Source organism: Etheostoma cragini, chromosome 4, assembly GCF_013103735.1.
Source record: "Etheostoma cragini isolate CJK2018 chromosome 4, CSU_Ecrag_1.0, whole genome shotgun sequence".
Taxonomy (NCBI): Eukaryota; Metazoa; Chordata; class Actinopteri; order Perciformes; family Percidae; genus Etheostoma; species Etheostoma cragini.
Window position 1 is genome coordinate 18,432,380 of NC_048410.1, and position 26,257 is coordinate 18,458,636.

Below are 26,257 nucleotides of genomic sequence, written 5' to 3' on the forward strand. Positions count from 1 at the left end.
TATAACGCACCTTTCATTCCAAGGAATCTCAAAGTGCTACACAGGAGAGTAATATACTTCACAAAGGAATTTTTCTCAGAGGTAAGTGAGAAAATCTGTTTGTTTGTAATTTGGGAAAATCATCCTTCATCATCATGCATGTGACAAGAAAGTATCTAAGTAGTCAGAGTAAGTATATTAGAAAAACTATAAAAGAAGAAAACTGAAAAACTAAATCTAACCCTTTTGCATTGTCATGGTCCACAACAATTCAAAAATGTTACTAAAAATTGTAGTCAAGTGCAGAGTAAGAAACATAAACCATTAAAGGCAGCCTTACTCTTGAGTGGATCAGTGTGGTTCTCCATGTCAGGAGACTGACATGTGTGTTCTGTGTATGTTGGTAGTTGATGTCATGACCTGTACCCCGAACACTGCTGAAGACCATGTGTGTGATTGATAGATTTACAGAGACACAAGCTTTGAGCCTCTGTGTATTACTGTAAATCCAGCATGTGTCCTCTGTTTGAATGTGTGTATATAGTGTTGTAGTTTATGTTAATCTACACTCTCTGTGTTTACACTCTCATGGTCTATTCTGTGTATGTGTACTAAATTTTGCCTTATGTGTGCAGTATGCATACGTGCGTGCATGCGTGCGTGCATGGGCGTGTGCATGCATGCGTGCGTACGTGTGTGCGTGTGTGTGTTCGCCTGTGTGTAACCAAATATCAAATGTCATATCATATTCTGGCAATGAGGCACTAGCAAACAGGAATAACTCCCATAAAATCTTTAACAGTAAAAAGAAATGGCAGAACCATTAAGGATCTCACAAGGAGAAAAAGAGGCAGCTTACAAGGCTGGCTGCTTCCTAATGCAGAGTATGATGAAATAAGAATGAGCAAACCTCCCATCTGGTATCTGGCTGTTCCCTCTGCTAATAACAAAACTATAAATGAAGGAAAATGTCTTTTCTATTTTTTAAACTGGATCTTATTTATATATTTTTTTACTTTTGCCCGTCATCATTCGTTTTCCCTAAATGGCTCATTATATACTTCATTATCTCACTAAGGCCCGTTTTTTTTTTAGTCTGTGAGACGTTTATAAACACAAACACACTCATACTGTTTATATCTGTTTTGATTTTACACTGAATATGAGTTGGTTATGTGCTGTTTTAAGGATCCCTCATGTGTTTATTCATGAATGTTCAACTGTGTTCACATAAGTGTTGCCTGTGGTGGGAATTCAACCTGTGTTGTCTTGTGAGAGGGCTGGTTCCCTCTGGCTTAGATGCTTAATATAAACTTGCATGCAAACACACACACACACACACACACACACACACATACTCACACACACACACACACACACACACACACACACACACACACACACACTGCACCCAAATGGATGTGAACATCCAGATCTCCAGTGAGGCACACAAAATATAGAAAAGGGATGACAAAAAAAGAAAGAAAAGAGGGACAGTGCTGGTTGCAAAATAAAATCACTAAAGGAGTGTCTAAAATTGGCAAGAAGCTTTTTTCTTTCTATTTTGTGCGAGTTACTCATTTCTTTGAGCTCTTTTTTATTATTGACAAAATGCAGTATACAGAGAATCAGGTAATAGCACATGAACATGACAGCAAAGGGCCGCAGGTCGAGGAGTAAACCTCTTTATATATTTTTTATAATGCTTTTTTGTTATCCAACGGCTTAAGTGACTTCAGTAGAGATTTAAATTCAACGAGAAAGGGTACAAAATTAGGAGATGAATTAGACAATTTCTGCTTGTGAATATATAATTTGGCATACAGAATGAGGAAATTACTTAGATTCTCAAGAGAGCCATTTCGTGAATTATTGTAGAAACAGATGATATCTTAAAGGTTAAAGGAGTAGACAAAGTTGGTGGGTTCAAAAAAAGTAAGACTCCAAATCTGTCCAAAGTGGATATTTACAGCAAGAGTCAATGTCGGCTAATTTAGCAACAAGGTGATTAGTAGGGTATATGTTATGGCAACGTTATGTAATTCCTTAGCTTCGTTAGAAGCGCTATACTTATACGGTAGAAGCCAAGCCCTTCTCCAATTTATGTTCTCAATTTTAGACATCCACATAAAGCTTGGCGCAACTATTTTTTCTCTGAAAAATCCTGTCAATATGCTCATTTTTACACTTTATGAGCGTTAGTTCAATTTCATCCAATGATAGAAGAGGTTGTGATATATTGTGTGCACCATGACTTAAGTATTTTTTGATAAGAAGAAGTAAACCATATGAGAATGCACGATTTGAAGAATTAAATTCTAGTACGTCTAAGTACATTCATAAACTGTTCATAGGATAACATAGCACCAAAATTCATTGAAAATATTAAGAATATGATTTAAATTTCTTTGGAACCATTTTGGAATTTCATTTTTTCTAATAAATACGTTACAATTGTTCCATAGGAAAGTCTTGTGTGGTGAAAAGTTGTCGACAAAAGCTATCTTCTATCTAACTAGAAGGGCTTGCTGAGGGAGTCTTAATAAATTAATTAGCAATTTATTTGGCAGAAAATTACATTTTAAAAGCAAAGATAGACTTCCAATTTTGTTAAAAATGTGATTTGAGATCAAATCCCAAATTGACTTGAATTGGGTTTTAAAGACAACTTTTTAACCAATTAACTTTAAAGGTGTTCACAGTGTTGGCATAATACAGGACTTCAAGACCTGCTTTACTACTGGAAAGTACTTTTTTTTAACTTGTAACTTATTTTTCCAAATAAAATCCAGAAAAATTCCATTTACGTCAGGGGCTGCTGAATTATATACAAATAATGATAAAGAAGGCTACACCAAAGGAGATAGTCCCTCTGCTTTTGAGGGGAGAACTCTGCCCAAAAAAGACAAATTCCTTGGAAGCCAGATTTTAAAAATGTTTTTAGTCTTCTTTAGTTAGTCTACTTAAAAAATGTAGATGTTGTCTAGAAGTTAGTGACAACCCCTTTGATTCTGCGAAAACAGAGTGCATCATTTAAACTATGCTTTGAAAAGGCGGATTGGTGGGAGGGTATCAAGGGTGGATGACGGACTAGAAATAGGAACACTGTTGAAAGTAGACTAAAAAGAAAACACATAGCATAGGATTGTATTCTTTATTTATGGAAAATGTAAGAAATAATGTTATTCACCAACTATTAAAACAATAATCTTCACTTCTTTGTCAGGGCAATGATGTGTAAATAATTAGAGATATTTTACAGAAGATTCCTGATTTGATTTTGGATAATTTAAGCAGTTTACTACAGCAGTCACACATCTACACTGTAATGTTGGCAAAAGTAAAGCTAGAGTTTGTTAAATCATGGAGGATTTTTTGCAATGGGTACATAAGGAACGCTGACTCACAGGAAGCATCATCATCATGGTTATTGTGGTGTGAATGTGTATCCCTGTAGGAACAAGAGACTGAAAAATGACTCCAAACATGCATGCACTTTAAAATAGTATATTAGATAAATAAAAAATATGGTATTTAACAAAGTCTTCAGCCCAGAGTGACGATGTAGGACCTGTACACCTCTCTGTAGGCGTTACGGAGCAGGACATACGGGAAGCATCTCTCCAGCATGTCTTGGCTCAAGAACGGAGACTCCTCCACAATCTGAGTAAATTAGTGTTGAAAGTGTTAAAACTCTTTCCTATTGTTAACAAATCCCATCCAAACATCAAAATCCAAGTCTGTTTACTTCTACTGAAAACGTAAATCTTTATGTCACTATGACTAATTTCCTAAACAGCTGGACACTGTAGTTTTTAGCAAACAGGAGAACACAGTGGGACTATTTTCAGCAGTGGATTAACACACATTTGGTTGTGTTAGTGGGTATTTAACGTTGGACATTGTATGTGGGATTGACTCAAACCACTGTCACGCAGTGCTACAGTGTTGCTCATTAATGTATTCTTAATGTGTCTTATTGTCAATTTAAAAAGCAATGATTAGCAATGTACTAGGAAGCCTACCAAGTGTAGGAGCAGGTAGACGGAATCTCGGTTTTTGATCTCCATTCTTTCCACGTTTTGTCCCAACTGGAGCAGAGTGGAGGAAGCCAGCTGTGGAACACAAAGTTAAAAAAGATCAAACAACTGGAATGTTTTTACACTGCTGGACTCGACCTCATCTGGGGCAAAGGTTGGCAGTGTCTTTTAAAAGTTCTTAAATTGAAATATTGTCAGAGTAGTGTGACCAAGAAACAATCAATCCTGTGTCGTCTGTCTAATACATTTATTGCTCCAGGGCATTCCGGGATGGGAGAAAAACATGCTCTGGTTCGTTGGCATTTCTTTAAACCAATCCCAATTATTGTGGGAGGAGCTAAGCTCTGAGAAAAGCCATGGGGCCTCTGCAAAACAGCCTTGTGAAGGAACTTGGTGGAAGATGGGTACGTTCAAAGGTTGTTTTAGTCGTGCAACAGAAAACTCAGATTGGACAGATAGTCTAGCTAGCTGTCTGGATTTACCCTGCAGAGATCTAAAGGGGGTAGTTAACCATAGTCCTCATTAATCCACCCAAGTTTAAATTCCAACAAAAACAAAACGAAAGGTAATGGACATCCGGGTAAAAAGAGTGAAATCCGGCGGAATTTCCGTTGGCACTGGAGCAATCCTGGAAGCGGACGTCACGGATATAGACTAGGTAAAATATGACCTTATTATTGAATTTAATAATAAGAAACTTGATAAATGTTTGCCACTCACCAGGAGAAACTCTTTCAGGTGCTGCTCTATGTTCTTGTTCTGGACAGTGAACATGGCAGCAGCCAGCTGGTTGATAGCTGTAGCTAAACAGTGGATGTTGTTGTTGTGGCCTGAGCAAAATAAAAACACAACATTAAATACTGACTAATACAAAGAACAGAATAGCAGCTCCTGTAGCCCTAGCCACAGAGAGGACGTTTTTGTGGCCCAACAATTAGAGACATTAACTAAATGATCCGTAACCCTAGAGAGGAAGTATACTGAGTGTACTTCCTCAGGCTCACAGGGTAAATCTATTTCCAACATGCCAATGGAAAATAGAGACAAAGAAAATAATCTGAGACAAACGCCACCCTGTGCTTTGATAGAAATCTTGGCTATTTGCTGTTCTTAATGGTCCAGGCTCGGAGCCAAGCAGTCAGGGTCAGCAGGGCCACATGCCAACAGTAACTGTATCGATGCACGTCAGCCGAACTTATCTGTAAACAAAACTCTCTCAACAGAAACGTGTTTCTCATTAACCAACATACTCTGCTTCGGACCACGTCAGCCGGACTGGAAAGTATGATGCACAGAGATGCTAATAAGCCCTAATGTTTCAGATTGGAGCACCTTTTTTATACACTATCAGCAGCTGGTACTGTAAGTAAAGGCTGGAAGAGGCACCGATAAGTATTTTCAAGGTTCAAGATTCTTTGTTGTCTTTATGTGCACGTCAATTAAAAAAGTAGTCATTGGCAGTGAAAGTCTTAGGCCTCAGGCACCCCCAACAATGCTCATTAAATGATAAAAAACACAAAACACAAGTAAAAGCAAAATCTGAATCTTAGACAAAAGACAAAAATAATGTGACAGAATGATAAGTTAATATAAGCACACACTGTATGTACAGTATAATCATATCTATGATCAAATTAATTAATACGCACCTCCATGCTCTCGGCTGTAGAAAGAGTTGGAGTCCAGGGCCAGGGAAGGCAGGGACACGCCGATGTAGACCAGCAGCAAACAGGAAAGCTTGTACTCCTCATCAAGTGACGTGTTATCTGCCGGTTTTTCATAGAAAACATTAAGATTTGAAAGAACTCCCTTTTCCCAATGACTGCATTAAGCCATTAGATCAAGCTGTGTACATAGTGGCACTAATAGTGTTAGCGTTACCTGTCTGCAGACTGCGGATTGCTGCGACGAGGGCAGGATCTATTTCACAAGTCAACCCTGCAGCAGAAGCCAGCTCAAAAACGCTCAGAGTCACCTGTATGGTCATAAAGCATTAAGTGAAGTAGAGCTAACAATGGCAGGTTGGTGCTTAATGCAGACATGAAGTGTAATTTAAATGCAATGGACCAAATCAATTTTCATAATTTAGTTGCATTTTATTGCTGATAAACCCCACAAAAAGAAGATCCTTAGGATGATGAGGTGTGCTTTGTATTTTATGTAGTAGCCACGAAGGTGACAGAGGCCTACTGCACATGTAATGACACTTAATCAGCAGTGGGTGCCTATGTCATGACACAAAGGTTTTGATCCGCCCTATTTCTGGTTGTATGCATGGTTAGCCTGTCTGAGCAGAATGTTTCCACTGATGTGGTTTGGACCGCAGAGCTGCAGCAACGATCACAGTCTCTCACGGAGGCATGTCGGGGCTGCTGACGTCTTTGGGGTTATGCTGGCCATGGCTGTGGCACGGCTGTCATGCCTCAATCTGAGGCCAGACGTAAGTAAGGGAGGGGGAGTTCATGGCTCACTGTCACACGGATTGCTCCAGAGGGAGATAAGGAATTTAATTTGGTTGGTACTAGAAAATAGAAAAAAAAACTGGTCCTCTCCATCTCTCAGATCAGCTGTTGAACACTGTATATATATATATATATATATATATATATATATATATATTCTTCATTCTTAACCTCTGATAGAAATCATTGTATTCCCCAGTCTTAACTGTAAAAACGTTATGGATGAATGTAAACACAATAATCTGCCTTCAACCCAAGTTCTCCCACAATAAGTATGCCCAGTGAAAATAAACCTTTAATGCTGTTGATAAATTTTGATGGGATGATTCATGTACAGTTAGACCCTGATTATTGCTCTTCAAATTCTCTGTAGGATCTCAACATATGGAATGCTGTTTCTAGAGTGTAGTTGTAATACAAACGCAGTGTTTTACCTGGATGTCGGTCTCAGGAGAGATGAAGTCTTTCAGGCACTCCATGGGCCCAATCAGATACGGGCAATGCTTTTCCAAGACCTATGGGATAATATGAAACAATATTACTCTTATCATACAGTACATGATGTGGGAAAGACTTTATATAGCAAGCGGTCAGTTTTCTTCCAGCTCTGCACAGAGTGACAAGAGATGCAGTGCATAAAACCCTGCTTCTCCTGTTGATGTTTTATGTTTTATCTGTTGTTTTAAATATTGAAAAGATAAACCAGGACACTACAGGACGATAATGGACTATAACCTGTTATTCCATAGGTCTCAAAAAAAAGAAAAGTAAAACTGTTATAAACTTTGACCAAAAAAAAGACAATTCTAACTCAAGGTCCACTTACTAGCTCAATTTCTAGAGCCTTCCGGCGGTCACAGTAATTTTTTTCAGATATCATACAAATTGCTGTGCATCAACTTTCAAATAGTATTAAACAAATCCATTCAGGAGAATGCGTTGACTTGATCCAGGAATGGAACTTCAGTCACGTGACAACAGGTGGTTAAATAACATAACTGGTACATAATATATTCCGCGTGCAGACCGAAAAAACTCCAACTGCTGATGAAGACAGAATTTACGCTAGCAGAGTTTTAGGAGCAGGGCCACTACCCAAAAAAGGCCTCTACCGGTATCTCTGTAGTTATCCACCTAAGCCTGTCCTCTTATTTGCTCCGGCTTTCAGCAGCCGTCCCTCCCACCCTCTTTCTGTTCCAATCCTTTCTCCTCTTCTTTAGGTCCTAAGGGGGCCCTTTGTGCCCTAGTGCTACGGCAGATTCCCTACCGAAGCCTCCCCAAACGCTGTCAACATCAAGTCAACTTATGACCACATGCGACTTTATGTCTCGCAATCCAGCAATTTCAGGCCTTGCATTCCAATCATCTTTTGTTATTAAATTGTTCAAAACGTATGTGGTTGATGGTGTGGTCCTTGCTGGTGAAAAGCTTGTAAGTGAACCTTGAGAACTTTGACACATAAAAAGAAAATGTGTCAAACTACTATTCCCAACATCAAGAACTAACTACCGGTGTTAATTACTTACTACTTACTAACCTAATTTTAAAGGTTCACACCCTTTTTGTTTGGACAAACACTGTAAGAAACATTTTCATCAGTTTATTAGCCAGTTTTAATTATCATGAAGTGTTGTTGTACATTACATCTTTCAGACAGTCCTGTGCCATCGACCTGAAGGACAGGATCACGCCAATTATGGTCATCCTCTTCAGCACGTTGTCTCCACCTAGAAGTGCATTTAAAAGTGATGAGATGCTCGCTCCTCTTTGAGACGCAGTACAGATGTGACCTGCAACACTGTTGGTGGATGTGTGACTAGTTGCTGTTGTAATGAATAGGAAGATGTCGGCTAATGATTCTAAAGTGTCTGACATCTCACCTGGTTATCTGCAAATTTGCAATTAATTTCTGTGCAGCTTGGGAAAAAGGGGACCAAGTAACAAGATTTGATCATGTGATTTATATGAGCTTTAGGATAGAACTAAGGATAGTTAGGCAAAAATGAAGGAAAAACAATACATTTTATTATTTAGGCTACTTATTTTTTTTGTATTTTTTTTTTAAATTAAATTACTAGCAACAGTTTACTACAGCATCCTCACACAATGATTTAATAAAAAGAAAAATGTAAGAAGATCATTTGTGAGAGAATGAACTTTTGTTTCTGACTCCCTAAAGAATTTCAAGACACTTGACATAAAAACATATAGGGTTTGCTATTCCTTAATTGTTTCAAAAAATGGCCTGGCCATTGGTGCCTGAAAGTACTGATGGTAGTTCCCGCTTCTATCATGTTAGCCTCAATAAAATAAGTGACGTACAAAGGACTGCTGGTCCGCTGGTAAACCAAAGATGTGTCTGTGTTTCAGTCAGTAAAGAAATGATAAGGACTTCTGTTTCAAGTGAATTATCTGGAGTACTCCATCTTTGCTTCTTGTTATTGTTCCTTTTCTCTCTGCTCCTTTCCTCACTTTGTACTTTGCCCCCCACCTCACCTTCTCTACACATACAGCTTTTATTCATTTATTATTTCCTTTTCAACCCCTATACCTCTTCATTTTCCTGTCTCCACTTCTCACCTGTCAGCCTCTTCTTAAGATTGACCATTTCCTCTGGCTTATCAAAGACATTCCTCATCTGTACCAGGATGTCCATATTCTCAATCACCAGTTTCTATCAGAAGAGAAGAAAGTGACATGAGTGCTAAAACCACATTGAGTTGGTAGATATGATAGCGAGAGGTCATAGCTGTGACAGATCTGTCTCTCAGTAAGTTCAGATGTCCTTTTTTCAATCACAGGTGTCCGATTGTGGAGCCTGACACGTCAGCCTACTGCCTACAGCAGTAGCAACTCTTTTAAAAGAGATACATGAGTTTGACACGATAAAGGTTGCTTTGAAGTACACAAAATGCTTCCAGACTAATTGAAGAATAGTGTAAATATTAGAATTTATTAATAAAAATCACTAGAATGCATCTCAAAGGAAACATTTATGTTTTACTGCTGTGCTCATTGATTTGACTGTACCTGTGTAAGCTACACATCTGGTCAAAACAGAGTTGAGACCTGAATTTGACTTTTTGACAGAAAATTATTACATACTGTAAAAACTATTATTTTGGTAGATAATGCATAGTGCAACAGATTATCGGCATACTTTGGGCATTAGTGTCAATGGTAATTATCGTTTGGATGGTAAAATAAGCAGGGCATAAACTACTTCTCTCAACTACACTGCGTCCGATGTTGCTCTCTGCCTTTATAGGGCAGAAGTAATCCTAAATGTTTATTAAAGTCAGCAGGCCACTCATCAAGGTCCTTAAAACAAGCCCATTGCATCATACTGTACCTTTAGCTCACTGACTTGAGAGGTGATATGCCACATAAGGTTCTCGCTCAGAAACTTCAGGCCGTATGGACCAATTAGCTCCGCCAGGGCCTGTAACTCTGTTCAGAAGGTGGTTTGAAGAATTTAAAGATCATGAATGGAGGGAGATGAGTGACATACAGATGCATCAATTACTTTTAAACTGAAGTCAGGCAGCCAACTTGTTTACAAAATTGCACAACAGAAACCAACTCAGGTGCAGTCGTATTGTGGACACTGTAGTGTTTTTACATGAATCTAATACAAAGCTTGACTCTCTACAGTGACAAAAATAAGAAACATAACACTTGATTTGTGAGTGTAGCTGAATCAATGAGAGACAGAGAGAGAGAGACAACTGTAGCTATTAAACCTTTCACTCAGCTCAACATCTCTGCCTGAATATGGTTGGATAAGGACATGTGTAGTTAAAATTGGAAGTGTTAATGGATTGGTGAGTGAGTCACTGTAAGGCACGCAGAGACCTCACTACTGAGGAGTAAATATAGACAATGATGATGACACTGTGCAAGGGCGTCTATTGAAGTGCAGTGGTCTCCAAGGTACTGTGGTTGTGCATGACTTATGTATGCATCTCTATAATGTTAGAATGAGCCAAGTGGATTGGATATAACCTCAATTCAGCCGTAAGGAGGCTTGTGCTCCTTCAAGGTACAAAAGTGTGTAGGCAGAAAGGAAGGCTGAGTGAGAAAAGTGATGCTGAAATAGTTACGAGGCAAGGACGAAAGAGCGGAGGAGATGATGAGCAATACTCAACGCTACATTTGCCAGGCAGCGTCTGAATAAACTGCATGACAGACAGCATGAAGGAAAACAACTCCGCAATAACAAGCTCCACATTGTCTTGAGCAATAACATTCCCTTCTGCATGTGGTGTCAAAGAGATCTCAAGTTTTAAGGAGCGAGTCATGTCTTGGATCTGTTGGCCCGTCATTACTTCTTAACAGAGTACGGGGGAACTTTTTGATTCTGTCAAGTGTAAAATTATGCTCCAGCAAAAAGGGAATCTCTCTAACTGATGTCTTTTTGCTTGCAAACCTGCTAATATTAAAAGGAAATACTATAAATATGTAGTAAGGTGTTTGTCTGTAACCACATTACACCCACATCACTCACATTCTCCATAACTTGTAGTGACTTAAATACATTATTAGGTGTACAACGTGGAGAAGTTCATAGTAAACCTCCCCAAAAGTTGAAGTTGTTGCTAGGATACTCAGCTCTGAATATTACTGATGACATCTGATGTCATCTGAATTCCTTTATCCTACAATGCATCATGCAATGAGTGTCAGTGAATAGCTAAATAAGCTTTTTATTAGGCTGTCTATCATTTGTCTCACATTGTCTGTATGTCCTTTGTTGTGAAAAATGGAGGTGATAGACATTTATTTCCAGTAGTAGCACTTTTAACTTGCTATGAGAATTACTCCAGTTGTAATGAGAGATGTAGCACAAGGCTCACAGTGACACTGATTTATGCCACTGATTAAATTACTATAATTAAGCTCTGGGGCCTGACCTAATATATCTGAGAACTCCTCTGCTCTGAAACTTGGTTCGTTGTCAGTAGCCTGGTTGACGAAGCATTGCATTGTGGGACAGTGAACGATGAGGGAGTTGCTGGCCTGACGCAAGAGACTCTCCAGGTACCTGAAGTGCAGAAACACAAAACAAAACTTCTTCAACCTTTACTCAACAGAGAGAGTGAAAGAGGATGTGCTTGTGTGTGCTACTTGTGTTTTCAAAGTGGACACATGCATGTAGCATGCTGTAAATGCACCTATCTTTATTACACACACCAGTTTGTGTAGATGGTCGTAATGGTCTGCCCCCCACGTGAGTCCAGCGGCTGTGTTTGCTGCAGCAGGGTGTTCTTCACCAGCCGGGTGATGTCCACGTTGATGTAGCTAGAGAGGCTGTGCAGGCTGGCAGTATAGGCTCTTAACCCCGCCAGGAGGTCAGAGGGACGGGCTATCTCCTGGGTGGTCTGGTTGTAATTGGCCATTCTCACGATGATCCTGGAGAAACATGTTTATCCAACGTCACTTATCACCAGGTCGCAGTGGGCTGAGGGTGAACAGCTGGGAGCTTAAAATGGGTTAAACGAGCCATGGTGGCATGGTCCTATACTCTCATTAGGTCAGCACATTCACTGCTCCAGGGCTTCTCTGCATTTGTATTTCTTTCTTTGACAGGGCCCTTCATTCCCTCTCTTTCTCTCCCTGACTAGACTATATTTACACTTTTGGCCATTGAAGGCCCAATCGCTGCAAGCATGCTACTACTCAAGGGCACACATTTTAGGGTGACAGGGGAGATAATCATCAGCAAAGACAGGGAGACAAAGCAGATCATATACACAGACACATTAGGTTGCCCTGGTACCAACCCCTAATCTAAATAATAGTAAGCAATGAAATGACACAGAGCAAGGGAGTGACATGATGGATCTCTTCTCAGATTTTTAAGTGGGTGCAGCATAGCTTGACATGGAGGAATCAGACAGAAAAGCAGAGTTCATTATGGTGATGGAGGAGACATTTCACAACAGACAAGCTCCAGATGATTGTCTAATTGTCAGCAGGACAAAAAAACCTGTGTGCAAATCTGTGAGTGACAATTTGTAGAGAGCGCAACTTGAAATGCTTTTGGAGTTTTCCTAGTGCTCTGTCCCATTCTGATCAGAGTGTTTATTATTTCTACAGCCCCTGTTCAGCAGGGAGGCCAGGCAACTGGACAACATGCATACAAGCATAAGAGTGGACATGGAGTCAAAACATTGTAATGTTGGTACACTGAGGTACGTTTGTACAGCACATTTATGCACTGGCAAAGAAAGCAATATTACATGGACAATGTGTCACTTTCACAATGAAAGCAGGCGCTCATGTCAGTTATCAGCACATTTCTGACAGTTTCTGACTCTGACATCTCTCCATTTAGTGCATGTATAGGTACTGAGCATGTGTGTGTAATTCAGGCCTGTGTGTAATGTGTGTAATAATACAAGAGTGTTATTATTTAAGGAGCTGAAGTGACAAATGCACACATAAGAATTAGTCTACACATGAGATAGGGAAAGAAAAAATTTGCAAAAGTTACCTCAGGGGCTTTTTAAACAGCCTCAGGACTTATCATATCATCCAACATTTCAGACAAATATAATAATACCCATCCCTACTCATCATACATAGGAAACTACTATAACATTTGGGTCCTAGTAAATTCTGGAGTGTGGTCTAGACCTACTTTATCTGTAAAGTGTCTCGAGATAACTATGGTTATGAATTGATACTATAAATAAAATAGAAATGGAAATCATACTCAGAAAGGCGTGTCTCCAGATGGGAAAGCAGGAACTCTGTGGGAACGACAATGTGGTCGAAGACAATAAAGTCAGTGCAGAGGCTGTAGGAGCAGCAGAGCTCTGTCAGCATCAGATGCATCTTGTCCACACTGGTAGAAGATGGAGAGAGAGAAAGAGAGAAGGAAGGGAAGATGGAAATCTTTAGGACACATATAGGTGACTGTGGTACTGATGTGGTTTTCTCAGACAAATTAGGTAATAAAAACATTGGTGGATTGTAAAACATCTCTCCAAATTGAGGCAGGGAGGAGGAAAACTGAGAGGAGGGAGAGAGACAGAATTACAAATCCTCAGACTTAATTAGTGAGCTTTCTAACTTTAGCTGCATGCAGAATATGATCAAAACAATGAAAACACCAACAGAAAATGTGTTAGCAGTGAAGGTGTTTTGTAATATGCTGAGACATTTTGTTTCTTATTTTTTAATAGCTTGTTTCAGTACCTGTCAGCCCTGACTGATTCATCTTGAAGAGTAATACATTTCCAAACAACCAATGAACTGTAGACTAATCCTTTCTTTCTGATAAGTGTCATGGGGTGAAGGAGATCTTTTGGAAGTGTCAGCGGATATTAAAATATTTCTACCAACATGAACTGCAATAACACTGTCAAATGTTCATTGAAGTGCACTTTGCCCGGAACAAGTGCTGATGATAATGTTGCATGTCTCCCAAAATCAAAGATGTAACAATTTCACTTTTCTAAAACATCTGCAAATGCAGTATTATTGTTAGGAGCAGACAGAGAGATAAGTAGAAAAAGTGGAGGAAACAAAAATAAAAAGCTGACTTAGTAACGACGGCCCGGTCTTTTCTCAGGCTTTCAGCGCCTGGTTTCTCTTTTTGGACCTCTCCTTTCTTTGGCATCGGCTTCTTTTGCTTTCTATGGCGAGCTGCGCTGATGGCCTCGGCACAGTGCTTGGGCTGCAGCTAAGGGGTCAGAGAAGGAGAAAAGAAGGGGGAAAGAAAGAGAGGGATATAGAGGGAGAGCGAATTTAGCCCAGAAAATATTGGGTAACATGCTCAAAGACAAACTTGGAAGTTGTGCATTCATGTTGGACGCACTCAGTCAAGAAGTAAATACTTTCCACATATTTTCCTCAAGGGACCTGAGAAACAACACTGCAATAATCAACTCCAGACCTGTCTTATCATTTCATTTAAATTCTCAAGTCTGTCCACTGGCTACAGCCAAGCTGAGACTAGTGTGATTATATTTGGATATGGAGTATGGCGGAATCCATCTGCGCTAGATAATGAGTTTTTTAAAATCCTGAAATTGAGTTCACCTGGTCATTGAGGTTGCACTGCTCAGCACATATCTCTACCACAACACTGCTGGTCTGCTTGGCTATCTGCTCCAGGAAGGTCACACACAGGCGCAAAATCTTCTTCTCCATTGCCTCTGTCTAGACACACAAACAAGTGCAGGATGTGTGAGTGTACACATGCTGCATGTACAACTACAGATGACACAGTTAGGTCTGTACAAAGGCTCAGAAAAATCCAGAACACACACATCGAGTATGCACACAAAAGATAGAAGGCACATTGTTGCCCATACCTTTCCTATAGTTCACTGTTTACTGTACAGGCTCAGTTTAAAGCCAGACTCCTTGAACTGGCAAACATTTCAAACTTTACATAACTCTAATTTATATCATGATTGAATACAAAGATATGTTGCTGTCACAATACAGTGTTACAGTGTAACCAGTGTCTCATTTGATGATTACCTCAGTAGTAAGCAAATGACTGAACACTGACCTCTTCTGGGCAGAGAGGGTGTCCACACTGGCTGAAGTGAGAGCAGGCAACAGGAAAGGCCATAAGGTAACGCTTCATGGTCATCTCCTCACTGCTCTGGCTAAACATCTTCTCAAAGACACGAGGGTAGTAACTGGGAAACAAACAAGAGATCAAACAGCAGACAGAAAATTATTCCACCCGACCTTAGTATGAGGCAAGAAGAGAAGAGAAGAGAAGAGAAGAGAAGAGAAGAGAAGAGAAGAAAAGAGAAGAGACTGACCCGAGTATGGACAATTCAGATGTCTCCTGCAGTAATTCTTCCACGCTGTCCACCATCCTGGTGTGAAACTGAATCAAGTTCATCACTTTCGCTAAGTCAGGGTATTCCTTTATTGGAAGAGGGGCCTTGTTCACACTTGTGTAGGCCTAAAACAGAAGACAAACAAAACCAAACCAAAAACCTTCAAGCATACACTGAGTTTTACAACAACAACGGAATATTGTGTGATAAAATCTATCTAACCTATCTACTGTACCTGCAATCTCAACCAGTCCAGTCTAAGGGCTCTGAAATCAAACTCCTCTTTGTTTTCCACTGCAGAGAAAAATTCAATCTGTCATTATTTAAATGGGGGTTCTTATGTCACACTTGAAACAGAGATAAACATTGGGTAAAGCAGTCTGCAGTATGTTGTTGTGATTACCCTGTTTGATTGATAAAGCAGAGAGGGTTGAGACGAATGAAGTCATCAGGACTGACTCCTCTTCTGGACACACATAGATGTTCTGCAGAGGAGAAAAAAACAGATTTCTAAGTATATGCTGCCACTTTCTGCACACAGAATTGTATGTTGTACCTTATACTGGACAGTCCATGCAATATATATCTACGACAGGTACCTGAATGGTGTCATTGAGAACCAATGCATCAAACTGTGCCAGGTACTGGACATGGTAGCGCTGAACTACATGGTTGTACTTTGTCATCAAACCTCTTAACTTCTCCATGTGGAACAGCAGCTCTGCCATCTGACTGGGTAAAAACACAGAAAAAAGCAATTTAACACAAAACATTTCTTAACAAGTAACTCTTTTACTACCTTTCATAATTAAAATTTGTTAAAAAAATAACTAAATAACTAAACAAAAATAAATAAATAAGCCATTGTAAAAATATCTTGTGCACACTTTAGGATAACTGCACTACTAAATAACTAGCAGCTGCAATGTGGAGAGACATCTTAATTGGCTGAGAACTTGCTATAGATGCCAGATTTTTGCACACTAAAATGACACAGCGGTTTACTTCCTCTACACCTATGTCCTACTTGTCAATGTAGTCCTCGGGCGTCTTTATCTTTGGCATATTCTCCGAGTGTCTGACGAGCCACAGGACCTCGTCACGGGAAAATGACAGAGCCATGAAGACAAACAGGGCCTATGGGATTTGATTGGCACACAGAGCAGAGAAGAAAGAGGAATGTTAGGAAAGAATCTAAGCCCCCCCTCCCCTGTTCAAACATTCCCCAGAGTCCAAGATGTCCAGGATGGGAGCCGGATCACATTTAGCCCACTGTTTTTCATAACTCATATGACCAGAATCTCATTTTACACTTGCTGTAATGAAATGATTTAAATTGCTCGAGCACAGCTGTTATGCTCATTACCAAGCTTCTACCTTTGGGCCCAGAAGTCCAGGTTCATCATCCAGAACTTTAAATAATTCCATCATTGCTCCTCTCAGAAACTGCCTCCTCTCTCTGTGCATAGCTCCACTGGTAATAACACAGGAAATAGATGTGGACATTTGTTTCCCACAGCTCATTTCAAAGTAAATAACCATCAATGAATATTTATGACCCAAAAGTGGTAAAAACATTGCTTGGTCTGCCGGTCTCACCTGTTAAGTATGGCGTGCTCACGACATTCCTTGATGTCTGCTACTCGCTTGCTATATCTGATAACAACAAAGGAAATCAACAAATGTGATAAGAAGCTAATTAACTGTATAACACTTTGTGCAGTTATAGGGAATGTCAACTTTTTTCTAATATCAAATATATGTTTTCTTTGTCTTGGCATGTATTAACTTTGCAGTGGAATCAGTTTCTTCTGAGACTCTTGTGAGAAAAACAAATAAGTCTTATAATGTAACCTCTTAATATATACTTTAACTTCTATTATATACATTATATCACCTTCCTCACCTTTTCTCTCTAATCTTTAGTCTATATTCCGTGCTCTTCTTATCCACTATGGTCCAAACCCTCACTGTTGTTGACACTTTAGTTCAATTCAATTGCATTGTCATTAACACAATGTGCAGGCACATACGTAATAAAATGTAGGCCCTCATTTTTTTGTTGTGTTTAGAATACATGCTTTACCAATTTTTTATTGTTCTAGCTTCACCAGTTTTAGGAGGGGGACACAAAGAAATATATACTTTACTTGACAGTTGCCTTCAAAATGTTAAAAACAGTATTCTCTTAAGTACTTACTAGAATGTTGCATTCAAGTAAGTTTGCATTATTTGCAATCTGTGTATTAATGTGATGTAAAATAATTCCCCCTAAAAGTCATACCTTTATTGGTATGTCCTGTATCTGTAAATATCTGGTCATTAAGGCTGCTGATATAGGCTCAGCCCAGGTCTTCACATGCAGAATAAAAGAGCAATCAGAGAGAGCCGATGTCCTCGACAGTTCAGGACTCTCACAGTGAAGTTAGAATAGTACTTAAATTATCTTCTAATCAGTTCTCCTTTATTGACTATCTGACATATGTTGGTGCATTATCTTCCACCCATTGTCATCTTACTTTTAAAATTACTTTTCATTCACCAGGACTATTTCTCATACTGTTGCCGTGCAGCATACTTACCCTTTGATGCTCAAGAAAAGGTCCTCGGAGACCTTGTGTATGTTGAGTACCTCATCTCTGGTGAGGACGAGGAAGAGGCCGCTCCGCAGAGCCATCTTCCACAGCTCCTGGGACGCCTGGTTTGTATTCAGACTGCTGTGGCACAACAGGAAGCCAACTACAAGAAGCATAGTCAGCAACATTTAAGATGCAACCTGTGTGGTGGAAACCCTACTGTTGCATGTGCAGTGCTCCTGTCATACCAACAGTTAATTATGAACATAATTAACTAGAATTTCCTATTAAGGTAAACTATTTTACAAGTAATACAGTATGCTGGTGTTATTGTAGGTAGTTCTGCGTTTTTATGTATGTGCAAGATGTCAGTGTGTCTGAAATGTGTCTAAACCAAAACAGGTCTGAAAATGCAACACACTGAAATTGAAACAAAAATTCTGAATCCTAGGCGTCACTTTTTGACGCTGTGGGTCGGGACGTGCATTTAACTGACATACAGCATAACACCCACAAGATTGTGGGTGGGGTTACACAATGTACATTTCCCAAACCCTGGTCTCTTCGATAAAAGTACTGCGTTGTACCCAACCAACCTCCTTACAAGGATTTTAGGTCTTTCATACTACCGTGTTGTACTGTGACATACCCGCCACCATTGTCACTCTTAAAACTACGTCCTCTTACAGCCCTGCGTCTGAGCTGTTGCTCTGCCTACACAAGCTCTAGGGTAAATTTTGCTTTGGTATCCCTCGCTGAGAACCACTGACCAAGCATCGGTATTTTACAAGTTAGAATTGAGAACAGGTTGTAAAATGCTGCACCATGTTTATATATTTGTATAAAGTGAGCAGATAGATGCAGTTATCATACAGGAATACTTACTAATGATCCACCGCTCCATCACCTCCATAGACAGGTATTCACATGCCATCTGTGGTAAACAAAAAGCTTATAAACAGCCAATCCAGACAAATCCACCAAAGCCTTTCATGTATAAAGGCTACTGAAGTAAAATTCTGTCAGTTTAACTATTTGGTAGCCATCACCATCTTGGCATCATTGCTAATTTATTCTTGTTCCACCTTCAAAAGAAAAAAGAACATTTTGGAGATTCTGCACTATCCAAATAATTGACTAATCCTCCTAAATCCTCCTAAATCCTCCTAAATGAGGTTTGTAAAAAATGCTAAAAATAAAAAGATATCTATTAATATTCTCCGTAGACTTTAGATGAGTGACTGTGATTTGCATTTAACTACTGTGTATGGCATCTTTTCATGAGAAATTGTTGCCTGGAGGTCCCTTTCTAGGCTGGATTCGTGGCCACGTGCAAAACAGGGATCAACATCAATGGGGCCATAATGGTGTTCAAAGACAGAAGAGAAGATCACAGAGGACTAAACCGTTTAGAAAAGGGAGATAAGTCAACATACAAGTTCAGGGAAGAGCAGAAATAAAACAAATGATTTTCTAAAAGATAGCTCTATGATGGGAGGCATACCGTAGAGCTACTAATGTTAAGTGGACTGTGTCTGACCTTCAAGAAACATATATACTTTTATTGGATCATTTAGCTGTGACATTGTCTCTCAATTCTTTGCCTGACATCACTGGAAAAACCCTAGTTTGGACACTACCCCCAGCTTCCTCTTTTGTTCTTCCTCTGACAGAGATGAAAACAGGAGGAGAGTTGACCGGAGGGTGGACTCACAGTGTCACAGCAGGCTGGGTCCAACATGGCAGCTGGAGCGCTGAGCAGGCTGAGGAGCTGGGCGCTCCGCCACTGCTCCGCTGGCAGGTTCCTGCGTGGGTAAATCATCTTCAGGGAGAGCAAGGCCGCCGTCACAGACTGGCAAAGGGACGGAGAAGGAAAAGGGAAACAGTGAGTGAGGAAGATGGAGAGAGGCAGAGATGGAGGAAAGAGGCTCAGTGACAGATATGGAGAGATAGAAACACTTCACTTCAAATTATGGCAAGAACAAGTCAGAGGCTCAAAAGCTGTGATTACATTTTCTTGCACATGGGCTTATCTTACAACACGAGCCACACAGAGCGGTGTAACTGCCACTGTTGGAGAAGTAAGTAAAAGTAAAATGAATTTGAACTATTATTATATCACTGACACAGACAATAATACAATAATAATGGTTTTGGAATGAAATGTTCAACAATCCCATTCAGCACTATGTCTGTAATGTTTGGGCGGCCATATTGTACTTACGTCCATTTAGTTTTATGTTTTGTGTTTAAACATGTTATATGTTATATAACATAAACACCAATTTTAAAACAAAGTTGAATTAAGCTGAAGATTTGGTTACCTTTACTCTGCCACCTTTCCATTAAAGTAACCCTTTAACTGTTTATAGCCGTGTACTGTATTTAGTATATTTTTAATTTACACTGAACGTACCCTTGTGTGAGGTCCGAACTCCTCAGTGAGCTTCTTCCAAGGATGCTCGTACTCCACAAACATCTGGCCAAGCCGTGGATAGGACGGGTCACTGCAGGGTTCATTACAGTATGCAATTAATCAAGGAGAGGGAAAAGAAGTAGTACATTATGATGATGCAACATTGTCATAACACAACTGTCAATCTAAAGTCCCTTACGGGGATTTTACTGATGCTAAAAGTGTGGTATTTCATAAATTACCACATTTTCTACGGCTTCATTTTTGGATGGCTGAAATACTGAAGAGATGAAACTGTTTCCACTCAAGGGGCTTCTCTGTGTGTAGGGTGCACATAGAATGTCTGTGTTTGTGCGGCCTGCTCACGTCACAAATTTAGATAAGCATCATTTGGAGCGCATTCATTAATATTGTGCAAAGTGGGCAGATTTAAAATGTGAGAATACCACTTGGTAGTCAGAAAAGGTCAGTGGTGGTCTGTCGATGTCTGCGGCAATTCATATTCTAATTAATTATGAGGATCAGAGAAATAGTCATATTGATAGTTGCAAAACCTCATAAATGCTTTAATGAAAGCTCTTTAATGAAGTGTTTGTGGTAGCCAAAGTAAATACTACCCTTTGTTGATTATATCTCGATCAATAGGGATGAGTAGAAGGAAAACCGTTTGCTTTGTAGTCCATACATGACGTGGCTTCCATCAAGCAGTTTTATGTCTTCTTACCTGCTCCCATTGGTCATCTCATGCGCACAGTTGAACATTCCCACCAGTGCCTTCTTATCCTCAATGCGACTGAGCGTTATGATAACAGACGTGTAGGTGATGATCAGATCCAAGTAGTTCTTGGTGAAGTCAAAGTTGATTGCCTGAAATCAAAATATCAGTGTAGAGGTAAAATTACTGAAACTGCCTCCTGTCAGCAAAGCTAAGACGGAGACGTATTTAATGTTGGTAATGGGGACAATTATTAACTGTCAATCACAGTTTGAACCTGCCAAAATCTGTTTTTAAAAGTTTTTGGTCTAATTTATTTATTTATTTATTTATTTTTATTGTCTGAAGCATTTGCCTTTTTATTTTTTTTTACTTTTCCTCACCTGAAATCCTGCTTCCATGGGATTCTATTGTAACTTTTCTTCCTCACTAAGCACACTATGGTCACCATTCAAGCTGAGAGAGTTAGATTTGGGGTGAAATCACTTTAATGTAATTTTTTCAGTTTTAAAAGGGAATTGCATCACATGTCCTTTTAAGGGTGTCAAAGCCAAATTACGGTACTCTGAAATGCACTAGGGCTGCAATAATGACAGTGTATTCACAGAGACGTAAGTCCTTATTTATTGCGTTAAATGGATCTTCATTTATATTTGAAAGAAAAAAAAGGTCAAGTTCTAAAAGATGGTCCCCAAATAAATAAAAGAATTGTGAGGTGCTTAAAATGCCTACATTAACTGTACAGATCAGATCACAGGAGACACTCATCATTGAAATATACTGTAGGATATTCATAATGCACAAGGCTAGAGGTGCCACTTCATTATCGCAATTAAAAAAAAAACGATAAAATGAACAGGAGAAAGCCGTGGGCAGTGAGGAGAGAAAAGGTAACTTGCAGTATGCAGCAGTAAGGAGTAAACAGCATTGCAGCAGAATGAATAAAAAGTAGAGAAATGAGTGACATGTCAGATTATCAGCCGCTGTTGTGCATGACCTCAGCGCTTACCCTGACCTCAAACAATTACCAGCCACATAATGAATACTTACAATATCAAAGAAGCACTGACAGGCATCTATGGTGTTTAGCAACTCATACACGTGGTCCTTAATGAAGAACAGAGAAGGAATAGATTAGAAAACATACAACAAAAAGCAACAATTAAATCATTTTAAGCTATATTTCCTCAACACACAATCTTTTTTCACAGATTTCTGAAGAAGTGATCATTAAACATTTGCATATTTCTATTACATAATGAACATAATGCATGGGCCTTGCTGCGACCTCCATCAGTGAAATGCACAAATGTGAAGGGAGGTGTAACAAGCAGCATCGAAGCCCAGGAAGATAACTGTCCTTGATATCTTGAATAAAATCTATTATTTTCACAAATAAGAATAAACCAATCTATATGTAAATGGTTTCTGGAAACCAAAAAAGAAGGAAGCACAGAGATAGAATACTGCAAACACCATCATTGTCCTCTATTATCACACTGTTTTTCATAAAAAATAAGGAATGATGTACATTTACTGTTTAATTTTCATGGATTTTTACAGTTTGTTACTGTAGGCTGCTTTTTGGTGTGCTCATGTTTCTTCCTCTGCTGTTGATCTTGGTCATGTTATGTGAAAAAAGAGAGACCATCACCCTGAACTCTATGACATCCAGGAACGAGTCATAGTAGCTTGCTGTAGCTGCCAACACTTCGGATTTCTGTCGCTGTATGCCATTCAGATTTTGCTGCAAAAAACAATAATGATAACTTTCCTTTACTGGTCAGATATAACAAAGCTTAACATTTTGAGAAAAGCTGTCCTTCTTCTTTTAAGTTAAATTAGCTTCACTTTCTACTTAAACCATTGTCCATATGGAAATGTTAACATGAAAAGAGCAAAAAATATGAACGTAGTATTAACATATTAGCAGATACTTATATATCATGTAGCAAATATCAATACTTAATGTAAATACTACAACTTTAACATGCACTAACTCGGTCAGGCATGCCATAAATACTTCAGGTAGAGACAGTGTTGTGGGGATGACATGCTTTGGTAGCACTGATCATTAATAACACTTTGTTTTCAAAAGTCATTTGTTTTACCATTTTATAATGTGATAATAATAATTTGTTTTCTTGAGATCAGAAAATATTAGCTTGTTATTACAAAAAATGACTGTCAAACTGCTTCCTTGTTTGTTCATAGGTCAGATTGTCTTCAATGGATTATAGAATCCTTATATACTGGCTGGCTGAACAATCCTTTTTTGCGTTAAGATCCTAAAATAATAATTTCCATTTCTACAAAAAAAGAAAAAAAGAAGAAGCATTACAAGCATGTCCTTGAGTAGAAAGCAAGTTAAAGGAAAAGAGTTACAATCACACTTGCTGCATACAATGTTTCCTCTGAAGTCAATGGTGGGGAATTTCTTGTTGATGTACTTGATGGAAGGCTCCATGGCTTTATCCGTCAGGAGGGAAAGCCGTGTCTTAGGGTCTGCACAGGTCTGTAACAGAGGTTAGGAAAAGATAAAGATGAGGATGTGAACAGTTCGCACATCGTTTTTTTAAACAAAAACCACGGTTTCAACTTAAACAATCATATTGAAACACTCGGTTACATTTTTGTCATACAGTATTTCAGGTTTTTGCAGTTGAATACTTGATTTGCCTTGCAACCGTTGTGCAACCATGTTCTATGCGTTCTCTTGACATGAATAAATTGTGGGGGGATTCACATTTCGAGTGGCATCCTGGCACTGGTTAGAAAAGCAAGCTGGTTGGAAGAAAAATCCACGGACTAGCTGTGAAGATTGTGGGCAGAGTGGGTCATTACGCTCTCCCCACCTCCATGCATGCATGCTCAGCACAAACTCAAAATAAGACTGCTCATGCACTTCTCCTCCTACATGCATACACATCCTCAAAATGGGTTAACAAAATGGAGATGTATGCATGTGCACAGTACACAAAACATGTTCTATTTTTTAATGACCAGAATGTCACTTCCTGCATGTAGATCCAGATATGTGTAGGTTGTCGAAAACAACCAATCATAGCCTACTCTCTCCGGAGTCACATTAGAGTATATTAATTAATAACACTCTTTGTTTTCTTCACATTATGTTTCTGGCCTATTTGTATCTAATCTGATGTGTGAGTTTCACAGCATTTAGTTCAGAATAACAAACCATGACATTTTAGGTACTGACAGCTCAGACTGACTTCCTGTTTGCACTTCCTCTTTGGAGAAATAAGCTCAGTTGCCGTTGGAAGACACTGCTGCCTACACAACAAAGTACACGGTTGTTACAGTTATATCACATGATTCCCTTACTGCTGTTTAAGTTGCAGCCCCTAAAGAGTTTCTTGATTTTGAGTAACAATAAAATGACTGGGTTGTAACCGTTGGATTGCATCCTCATACTCTGCACTACGTTTACTACAAATAAAGTTTTTTAATATGTTTGGCTTCATACAGTCATTTTTGCTTGAATTGTAGATCTAAATGTAGATTAGTCTTCATACAATCAAGCTCTCACTCCTTTTTAACAGTTCTATGAAATCTGACAATATACATTTGTGATTACATTTCTAAATATCATTCACTTTTAATGTATTCCTAAGCAGTGAATAACTGATACATTTACTCTAAGATATGCTTTTATATGGTGTGATAACTGCATACGGGTGCAAATTCTGAGAATACTACCTAGGCGTTAACATATGAGATTCAAGTCAAGTTCCTTATTTCTGTGAAACAGACCATTTTCCTTCATAAAACTTCCTATTCTCCCTCACCTTCTTAATGTAGTTCATGCGTATTAACACCCCATCCCCTCTTTCATTGAGGATGGTGAGTTTTTCGGCCAGTTTCTGTTGGTAGTCCATGGCTCCAGAAACAGAGCACCTCTCCCGCCGTTGATGCCTTGGCCTCCTGGTCCTGTGCAGCTGTCGAATCGTCAGAAACAAGTGCACCCAGCGCCTCACCCTGACAATAGGTCACATGTGGCTTATGTGTGGAGGTGGAGCCATGAGTGGAGTTGAGTGTTTAAATCACCCACATACTGTAACTGTATGTCACAATGTGGATATAAATATGTCAAAACCTATTTAAAATCAAACAATCAAAAGATGATCAAGAATTACCAAAAGTTGGCAGAAAAAGGTTGTTTTTAAAAAACTTTAGTGTTATACATCACATCTGTAAGAAAATACAGTCCCCAAATTTAATTGTATTGCTAAATACTTTGATATAATGCTGGAGAGAACATGCATTATTTACATATTCATGTAATTGACTATATTGTTTTGTAAATGAATGGCAACGTCAATGTTTCCTGTCTGTTAAGCTGCCTCTATTGTTGTTTGAGCTACTTCCTTTTGCTCTGTAAAAGGACTCCTGTGAATAGCACAACGGTACAAATCATATGTTTCTTACTCAAGTAAAGTGCACTGAATGCAATACTATTTTTTACTTTAAGTATAAATCAACCCGCCATTTAAGAAAACCAGGAACAGTGATGAATTTTAAGACCTCATAAAGGTCTCTCTTTCACCACAAGATGGCACTATTTACTAACTGAAGGTGTGTGTCTCAAATGAAAAGGGGATGCATTATGCAACCAAGTGGGTGTGTGACATATTCAAACAATATCACAAAAAACGCAAAAAACAGACAGTGAGAAGGACAGACAAACAGACAGACTTATCTTAACTGTGCATGATGTACTGTATGTTTTGTATGTACACAGAGGTCGGTCCTGTTTTGAGAGTTTAACGATAGCATAATAGATACATTTGTCAAAGGGAATTTGGCTCACAAATGTGCAATTACTCATCCTGGACTAAATCAAACCACAAAACTTAATGTTTACTTGGATGAGATGCACTGAACCATATAGGGTATCTCCACACACAATGTGATACAGTAAATACAAGGTTCACATTCACAAAATTTGAGCACTTTTTGTTGTTACTTCAGGGGATCATAGGACTTCAAAACTTTGGGGCTGTCTATGCTGTGGACTTGCTTGCTTCCTGGGCACACACATGGATCTAAAAGACTTGTAAATCTTACAAATGTCCAGATTTAGTGTCTGTAATTTGGCTCTTAAAAAATAACAACGTTAGAATGTGTCTTATGTGTTACAAATCAGCTAGAAACAGGCTTTAGTTTTAGCACCAAAACAAGTTATAGGAACAGATATTAGCTAGAAAGCAGCTGGACAATCGCATAGCTTCATCATCA

The 26,257-nt window shown here is 39.0% G+C and overlaps 1 protein-coding gene across 1 annotated transcript; it reads right to left on the bottom strand.

Moving 5' to 3' along the window:
* Window positions 1-3,462: 3,462 nt before the first annotated feature.
* On the bottom strand, window positions 3,463-24,890 carry nckap1l (NCK associated protein 1 like). Its single transcript, XM_034868915.1, has 31 exons — window positions 24,808-24,890; window positions 23,403-23,513; window positions 22,653-22,745; window positions 22,049-22,105; window positions 21,008-21,150; window positions 20,284-20,374; window positions 19,582-19,719; window positions 18,753-18,801; window positions 17,874-18,030; window positions 16,891-16,947; window positions 16,669-16,765; window positions 16,319-16,428; window positions 15,891-16,023; window positions 15,695-15,776; window positions 15,527-15,585; window positions 15,271-15,416; window positions 15,009-15,141; window positions 14,531-14,650; window positions 14,032-14,171; window positions 13,200-13,331; window positions 11,675-11,893; window positions 11,395-11,525; window positions 9,834-9,931; window positions 9,062-9,155; window positions 8,126-8,208; window positions 6,916-6,996; window positions 5,901-5,994; window positions 5,669-5,785; window positions 4,740-4,849; window positions 4,005-4,094; window positions 3,463-3,642 (listed from the first exon to the last, which is right to left on the bottom strand). The coding sequence occupies exons 1-31, from the start codon at window positions 24,823-24,825 to the stop codon at window positions 3,526-3,528; spliced, it is 3,300 nt and encodes a 1,099-aa protein (XP_034724806.1). The 5' UTR covers window positions 24,826-24,890; the 3' UTR covers window positions 3,463-3,525.
* Window positions 24,891-26,257: the final 1,367 nt, after the last annotated feature.

What these genes read in the sequence shown, in the direction of transcription:
- nckap1l (XM_034868915.1), bottom strand. An exon ending in ACCCTCTCTGCCCAGAAGAG is followed by an intron (nt 14,651 to 15,008) that starts GTCAGTGTTCAG and finishes TTGTGTGTCTAG; the next exon opens with ACAGAGGCAATGGAGAAGAA. An exon ending in CTGGAGACACGCCTTTCTGA is followed by an intron (nt 11,894 to 13,199) that starts GTATGATTTCCA and finishes ATGTTTCTCCAG; the next exon opens with GATCATCGTGAGAATGGCCA.